Source organism: Cyprinodon variegatus, unplaced genomic scaffold (genome assembly GCF_000732505.1).
Source record: "Cyprinodon variegatus isolate N-32 unplaced genomic scaffold, C_variegatus-1.0 Scaffold24, whole genome shotgun sequence".
NCBI classification, from domain to species: Eukaryota; Metazoa; Chordata; class Actinopteri; order Cyprinodontiformes; family Cyprinodontidae; genus Cyprinodon; species Cyprinodon variegatus.
Window position 1 is genome coordinate 586,543 of NW_015150477.1, and position 9,204 is coordinate 595,746.

Here is a 9,204-nt window from a genome sequence, read left to right on the forward strand (position 1 = left end):
GGATAGGATAGGATAGGATAGGATAGGATAGGATAGGATAGGATAGGATAGGATAGGATAGGATAGGATAGGATAGGATAGGATAGGAAAGGAAAGGAAAGGATAGGATAGGATAGGATAGGATAGGATAGGATAGGATAGGATAGGATAGGATAGGAAAGGAAAGGAAAGGAAACATTTTTAACTATAATCCGTAACTTTAAACAGAATTTAACACTGCAATAGAATTAGGTTTTCATGCTATGTAGTTTCATTCTATGTAGTACTTTTTAAATAAAAAGCACTTTTTAATTAAAAAAATATTTTTAAAAAATTTAAAATTTTTCCATTTTAAAATATAGAAAACAACAATCTTTCAGTTTCGTATATAGAGAATTTCCTGATTCACATATTTTATAAAACTCTTGAACTGACCGTTTGTTTTTTCTTTCTTTTGTATGGCTTAATGAGAGATGTGGGCTTTAAGCTGACCTGCAAGGTTTTAAACCTGGGTTTGATTGACGACTAAGCCATTCTCAAGCACATATCAAGGTGCTCATTCGTGAGCCTGGATCAATATTAATTTTGATAATAAATGGTGGAGGAAGTTGAGCCAAACAATACTCAAAATGTGCAGGGTCATCTCTGAGCACAGCCATTGCACTTTTCTGTCACCAGTTCACTGCACTTCTTCCAGGAGTCCAAACTTTCTTTCACGTTTTCTCATCATCATTATCCATCGCCCGGCTTGCCACAGGTTTGCCTGCTGTGTCTAAAAGTAGCTACAGCCCTGACTAACACAGCTCATTGGCTAATATGCATCACGTGTAGCCTGGTGCCCAAGCTTTTTACCGTACAAACAGGAGAAGTGGCGCAAGTGAAATTAGACTCTGTGTCGGACAACATGAGGTAATTTGTTAATGTTTTAAATCAGGTTGGGCCCGGATCACCTAGCAGATGGGTCCGGATCCGGACTTCGGTCTGCTAATCTCTGACCTCTGGTATAGAGGATAGGATAGGTTTGGATAGGATGGGATGGGATAGTAGATGGACAGATGGACCAGGGCTTCATTTGCAGCAACGTGTGCACTGCTCTGTTGCAATGTGGTGGAATAAAAGCAGAGCCAAAAAGCAATTTTACAGTTCTGTCTATGTTCCAACGCTGAGCGCTGGGAATGACCCTGGAGGGACAATATAAAGACCTTTGGAAGGTCTGGAAATCCACCAACCTGAACTGAAGGTTTTCTACAGGGAAACAGATGTGTAGGCCTTCCCCTTGGACTTGCTTCCCTAGAGATTAGGTCTTAGAGAGGTGCAGGACAGTGGATGGATTTTATCTCAATAATTTTAGCAGAATAAATGTTTCTAGCTCTAGCTGATCTAAAGCATAAAATGTGATAGCTTTTATTTGGTGTTTTTTAGCCACTGGTTTATAAAACGTTTGGACTGTTGCTATGTTATTAATAGGATGATTAAAAAAATTTTAACTGTTAATTACATTAGCTCACTCCACTTCATATATAAAGATTTTCCAAGTTAAAGTTTATGTTCATTTTCTCTGAGCAAGAGCTTAAACACTTTCATGTTTGAATTATTAATTGTCGAACTACAGTAAAATACATGAATGTTCAATTTCCTTGGATCTTTTCCTGCCTCCTTTACAGTCAGATGTCTAGAGGGCGGATGTTGAGACTTTACTTTTTAACAATAAAGCATACAGGCTTCATTAAAATGATGTGTTGGAACATAATGATTGTACGCATTAATATGCAACCACTGAGAAAATGAACTATTCAAATTATTTCAACTGTTGATTTAATGTATTGGATTATTAAATCTGTATTTTGCACTAATTCTTATTGAATAAAGATATTTCTTTCAGTATGACACTTTCTGTATCTACATGAATTTTATTAACTGAACTATAGTTGATTATATTTTAATCAGATAAAGTGTAACAATTGTCAGAAGGTTCATAATATATATTGTCTTCAACGTATTTGCAAACAGTTTTAATCAGGAACAAGTTTTTGTTTGATTTAAGGCTTATTCAGTTCATTTTATAAATAACCAGGACAGTTGCAGTGGGAAAGGATAATTGTAAAAACTGTCATAGGAAAATAACCCTGCAGAGTCACCTAGTCACCCAGCATCTTGTTTGTGCTCTTATTTCTGATTCCTTATGTCTGTGCTTAGACCCAAGCCCATGACTCACCAGCTCTCCAGCCCTGATTTCCATGGTGAGGAGAAGGAGCAGGTCACCTGCATCGGGCAGATCAAGCCAGAGCTCTACAGACCCAAAGGCGATCAGGGTGAAGGCAAACAGGGCGACACCTGTGGCAGGATCTGCTTCTTGCTGCGCTACGCCTTCAAGTAAGCAAACCAAAGCAGCCTACGCATTCTGACAGGGTGCTGAACTTTCAAACTGTAAAGCATTTTTGCACAAATATCTGTTATTATTGCTTTCAAACAATGTTGTGAGTCTGAACCACGTTTCATGCATAATCCCACATACTGCTTTTTTTTTTGTGAAAGCTTACAAGACCTAGAGGCTAGCATGTTAATGGATAAATCACCAAAACATGATATAAAAAGTCATAGTGAGAGACTTGGATAGTCCTCAGACAGACAGTGGCTCTTTTGATGCAGTGCTTCCTGCAGCCTGTAGCTTCTTCTTGCATTAGTGTCATGTTTGCTTGACAGAAGCAGTTTGGGTGATAAGTTCATCCTTTCCATTTACACCAGGGACTGATCAAAGGTTATGTCAGAGTATTTCCCACTGTAATAACTCTAACGATTCCATAATGCGAAACACATAATGGTTAAACTGAGTGTTGCACCTTAAGAAGAAGATCATTATTGCTCTAAGGTTATGGAACCAAGGAGGACGTTTTTCCTCCAGATACTTTCTTTGTGGTTTTCTTATGTTTTCACTTTTGGAGCACCAACTCTATTACTCTAAAACTTATTTCATCTTGTCACAAACTCTCTGGGCCTAAGAAAAGAAGCCCCATATAAAGAATGAACTCCAACAACCAATCAGATCTGAAACTGTTTGAAGCTGTTCTTCTTTTTTCTCCAAGTAAACTAACAAAGAACATAAAAACACACAGAGCAGGTGGGTTTGGCACTGGAAAAGAAAAACAAATCTCTTTGTTTTATAGCCGTTTATATTAAGACCCCTAATTCTACATTCTAGCACTATCTGCTATAAAATATATCTTTGTTTATAAACGCTGTTCAATCATTGTTAGAACCAGATATTTATGAGTGCTGCTTAAATATAACTCCTGTTTGCAGTGTTTGTAGACATTGGTGAATATTGTTGCTTTATTTTTTACATTATTAGCAAGTATTTATGATTTTGGCTCATGTTTTATAAATCCTGGTTGCAGAAATATTTACAAATGTTTTTGGTCTTTTAGTATCACCAGTCAGTTTAAATAAAACCTGGTGGAAATGTATGCTCTTGTTTCAAATGACATTTATAAATAGTATTGGGATTTCTAATATCACCAGTAGGGATTTATAAATCCTGCTGGAAACAACGTAAGCTATGGCTACAGAGGCATNAGGATAGGATAGGATAGGATAGGATAGGATAGGATAGGATAGGATAGGATAGGATAGGATAGGATAGGATAGGATAGGATAGGATAGGATAGGATAGAGCAAGGGTAACCACAATAAATTAGGTTTTCATGCATCCATGTAGTACATTGACTTTTTAAATAAAAAATTTAAAATGTTTCCATTTTAAAATCTAAAGTGTTTTTTTGAAGTAGAGAACAATGGTTCAGTTTGGTATATAGAGAATTTCCTGATTCACATATTTTATAAAACACCTGAACTGACCGTTTGTTTGTTTTTTCTTTCTTTTGTATGGCTTAATTAGAGACGTGGGCTTTAAGCTGACCTGCAAGGTTTTAAACCTGGGTTTGTTTCTAAAGCACATATCAAGGTGCTCATTCGTGAGCCTGGATCAATATTTATTTTTGATAATATTCATGGTAGAGAATCCTGCTTCACAGCAGGAAGTTGAGCCAAACAATACTCAAAATGTGCAGGGTCATCTCTGAACACGCCATTGCACTTTTCTGTCACCAGTTCACTGCACTTCTTCTAGCAGTCCACACTTTCTTTCACGTTTTGTAATCATCGTTATCCATCGCCCGGCTTGCCACAGGTTTGCCTGCTGTGTCTAAAAGTAGCTAGCGGCAACAGCCCTGACTAACACAGCTCATTGGCTAATATGCATCACGTGTAGCCTGGTGCCGAATGGTTTTACCGTACAAACAGGAGAAGTGGCACAAGTGAAATTAGACACTGCGTCGGATAACATGAGGTAATTTTTAGGTTGGGCCTGGATCACCTAGCAGGTGGGTCCGGATCCGGACTCCGGTCTGCTAATCTCTGACCTCTGGTATAGAGGATAGGATAGGTTTGGATGGGATGGGATGGGATAGGTTTGGATGGGATGGGATGGGATGGGATAGGATGGGATGGGATAGGAGATGGACAGATGGACCAGGACTTCATTTGCAGCAATGTGTGCACTACTCTGTTGCAATGTGGTGGAATAAAAGCAGAGCCAAAAAGCAATTTTACAGTTCTGTCTATGTTCCAACCCTGAGCGCTGGGAATGACCCTGGAGGGACAATATAAAGACCTTTGGAAGGTCTGGAAATCCACCAACCTGAGCTGAAGGTTTTCTACAGGGAAACAGATGTGTAGGCCTTCCCCTTGGACTTGCTTCCCTAGAGATTAGGTCTTAGAGAGGTGCAGGACAGTGGATGGATTTTATCTCAATAATCTTAGCAGAATAAATGTTTCTAGCTCTAGCTGATCTAAAGCATAAAATGTGATAGCTTTTATTTGGTGTTTTTTAGCCACTGGTTTATAAAACGTTTGGACTGTTGCTATGTTATTAATAGGATGATTAAAAAAATTTTAACTGTTAATTACATTAGCTCACTCCACTTCATATATAAAGATTTTCCAAGTTAAAGTTTATGTTCATTTTCTCTGAGCAAGAGCTTAAACACTTTCATGTTTGAATTATTAATTGTCGAACTACAGTAAAATACATGAATGTTCAATTTCCTTGGATCTTTTCCTGCCTCCTTTACAGTCAGATGTCTAGAGGGCGGATGTTGAGACTTTACTTTTTAACAATAAAGCATACAGGCTTCATTAAAATGATGTGTTGGAACATAATGATTGTACGCATTAATATGCAACCACTGAGAAAATGAACTATTCAAATTATTTCAACTGTTGATTTAATGTATTGGATTATTAAATCTGTATTTTGCACTAATTCTTATTGAATAAAGATATTTCTTTCAGTATGACACTTTCTGTATCTACATGAATTTTATTAACTGAACTATAGTTGATTATATTTTAATCAGATAAAGTGTAACAATTGTCAGAAGGTTCATAATATATATTGTCTTCAACGTATTTGCAAACAGTTTTAATCAGGAACAAGTTTTTGTTTGATTTAAGGCTTATTCAGTTCATTTTATAAATAACCAGGACAGTTGCAGTGGGAAAGGATAATTGTAAAAACTGTCATAGGAAAATAACCCTGCAGAGTCACCTAGTCACCCAGCATCTTGTTTGTGCTCTTATTTCTGATTCCTTATGTCTGTGCTTAGACCCAAGCCCATGACTCACCAGCTCTCCAGCCCTGATTTCCATGGTGAGGAGAAGGAGCAGGTCACCTGCATCGGGCAGATCAAGCCAGAGCTCTACAGACCCAAAGGCGATCAGGGTGAAGGCAAACAGGGCGACACCTGTGGCAGGATCTGCTTCTTGCTGCGCTACGCCTTCAAGTAAGCAAACCAAAGCAGCCTACGCATTCTGACAGGGTGCTGAACTTTCAAACTGTAAAGCATTTTTGCACAAATATCTGTTATTATTGCTTTCAAACAATGTTGTGAGTCTGAACCACGTTTCATGCATAATCCCACATACTGCTTTTTTTTTTGTGAAAGCTTACAAGACCTAGAGGCTAGCATGTTAATGGATAAATCACCAAAACATGATATAAAAAGTCATAGTGAGAGACTTGGATAGTCCTCAGACAGACAGTGGCTCTTTTGATGCAGTGCTTCCTGCAGCCTGTAGCTTCTTCTTGCATTAGTGTCATGTTTGCTTGACAGAAGCAGTTTGGGTGATAAGTTCATCCTTTCCATTTACACCAGGGACTGATCAAAGGTTATGTCAGAGTATTTCCCACTGTAATAACTCTAACGATTCCATAATGCGAAACACATAATGGTTAAACTGAGTGTTGCACCTTAAGAAGAAGATCATTATTGCTCTAAGGTTATGGAACCAAGGAGGACGTTTTTCCTCCAGATACTTTCTTTGTGGTTTTCTTATGTTTTCACTTTTGGAGCACCAACTCTATTACTCTAAAACTTATTTCATCTTGTCACAAACTCTCTGGGCCTAAGAAAAGAAGCCCCATATAAAGAATGAACTCCAACAACCAATCAGATCTGAAACTGTTTGAAGCTGTTCTTCTTTTTTCTCCAAGTAAACTAACAAAGAACATAAAAACACACAGAGCAGGTGGGTTTGGCACTGGAAAAGAAAAACAAATCTCTTTGTTTTATAGCCGTTTATATTAAGACCCCTAATTCTACATTCTAGCACTATCTGCTATAAAATATATCTTTGTTTATAAACGCTGTTCAATCATTGTTAGAACCAGATATTTATGAGTGCTGCTTAAATATAACTCCTGTTTGCAGTGTTTGTAGACATTGGTGAATATTGTTGCTTTATTTTTTACATTATTAGCAAGTATTTATGATTTTGGCTCATGTTTTATAAATCCTGGTTGCAGAAATATTTACAAATGTTTTTGGTCTTTTAGTATCACCAGTCAGTTTAAATAAAACCTGGTGGAAATGTATGCTCTTGTTTCAAATGACATTTATAAATAGTATTGGGATTTCTAATATCACCAGTAGGGATTTATAAATCCTGCTGGAAACAACGTAAGCTATGGCTACAGAGGCATGTTGTTACATTGTTTAAAGGTCACACCTGTCCGCCTGCATTGTAACGAATGACCAATATTTAAAAACTGAATTACACAAAGAAAGGGTTTTGCAGAGGAAACAATGCAGGTACGTTAAATTACGATTAAAAACTTTCTATCATTTTATTGTAATGATTATTGCTCGTTGAAGGTTGTTATATAACCAGGTAATATCTACTCCACCATCCATGGACAAGCACTAGAACTTCTGTGGAGGAGTGAATTAAGCTGTTCCTTTTTAGTGTATGTTTTTTTTTTTTTTTGTCCTGGCTTATTTTTTCTAATGTAAGCAATGGTTAAAGGTTAGAAGCGATTGATAAAAAGATCAAAAATATCTTGTAACTAGCGTGTGGTACAGCCTTGTTATGAATGATTGTACCTGCCTGATACCTTGAGGCGTAGCTGATAGGAAGGTGAGTGCAGAAATGCAAGTGTGCACCAAGGTGCCTGTGGGACCTGAGGGGGGAGGGGGGGGGGAAGGGCAGGTTGGTTGGTCTGTGGGGGGCTTGTTGTGTCTCAGCTGGTTGTTCTGCGTTTCGGCCTGTCCTGACATGTTGAAACATTGCAAAGCGTGAAAGTGCTGATGGTCAGAAAAAAGAAAGGGAGCGACCATTTCATTCATGAATTATATATGTGAGCCAGTTTTAACAGCAACCCTGCCAGCACTTAATAACAGCAGACGGTGTTGCTGTCAAAAGACAAATGCCAAGAATTAGCAGGGGAGCTTAATAGAGAAAAGGCGTAATGACAAAAGCTATTCCTGTGACCCCTTTTCTCATTTAGAGAGTCCCCAGATTCCCCCGGCCGCTCTGTAGTTACTCTGAAGAGAAGAAGCAGGAACCCAGGAGGAAAGGCAGAGGTGGGCAATGTTGAAAACCCGTGTGTTTGCAAACGCTCTCGTCGAGGTGTGTCAGCGCTGAAGCTGCGATAGGATTGGCATGTTAATGTGTGAGACTCCACGATTTGGAGTGTTAACAGTCTGCAACAATAATGTCAGTCCTGCTCGGGCCTTCTGGGAAAGGCATTTCTATTGACAATCCCATTAATAGCTGACACATTTCCACAGTGGGAATAAGTGCATGCTTTCCATATTGTCTGCGAGGAATAAGGTGGTGGGGTTCTGTTTGAGCTGTAATAGGTGTATTCTCTGCAGCCATCCTTTGGGATTGAGTATAAACATCAGCTTTGGTTCAGGCTCATGTATTGTTCTGTAATAAGACACACGACTGCCAGTAAACCTGTAATCAAATACAAGGTAACATCTTTTCCTCCTTTTGGACACAGGCGTCCTTTCTGTCCAGTTATTATTTATCTAGTAGATAAATTGGTGGATATATTTTGAAGTATAACATCATGCAGCAGTTTGCCCTGTTCATCATTATCTTGATTTGACCTGACCGTGGAGGAGGGGATGTTTATCTGAGGGTATTAGCATGATCTGAGTCAGGGGTAAACACTTGTCCAGATTTACCATAGCTGTGAAGTCAACATGCATATCCCGCAGACATTACAGCTGCTGTGGGGTCACTGCTGGCGTTTGCCCCGCTGATCTGCCCTCAGCCTCCGAGCTCACGTTGCCTTCCTGCAGAAGCAAATGAAGTGCTGACAGCCTCGTTAACACATGGAGACACAGCCTAACGAGGTCTGATTAAAAGCTTCCGAGCCGTCCTCATCTTCATCTGGTAATTAAATACATAATTAACGGCGTGTGAGATGCAGCCACGTCTGCGTGGCGAAGCGTTTGTATGTAAAGACATCATTGCCAGCCTGCTCGCCTGTGAATTTGTTTGTTTGTTTGCATGACAAAGAAATATTCTCAGTAATGCTGCATTGCATCCCTTTTTGAGGTTGTTCTGTGCAAGAAGAGGCTGGGAGGCTATTTTTACTCAAGGCTGCTGATTGTCCAGTTTCTAACTAATATGGCACCCATTAAAGGTGTTTTTGTTGAAAGAATACTAATAATAATTGAACTTTATCAATCTCACATTGGAGAAACATACCTCTGCATTTAGCCCATTACCCTGGGGAGCAGCAGGCTGCCATTGTGTGGCGCCCGGGGAGCAATGTTGGGTTAAGAGTTGCTGTGGGGATCGAACTGGGTACTAACAACCTTTTTAGAGCACAAGTGTCATGAAACGAGGACAGATGGACCCAGTATTCAAAGA

General features: G+C 39.0%; 1 protein-coding gene across 1 annotated transcript in view; it reads left to right on the forward strand.

Annotated features, from left to right (window-relative positions):
* Positions 1–9,204, forward strand: part of syt3 (synaptotagmin 3) — a 72,708-nt gene that overhangs the window by 33,419 nt on the left and 30,085 nt on the right. Inside the window, exon 6 of the mRNA XM_015392938.1 lies at positions 2,176–2,352. Within this exon, the coding sequence (XP_015248424.1) occupies positions 2,176–2,352 (177 nt within the window). The remainder of the gene's footprint in view (positions 1–2,175; positions 2,353–9,204) is intronic.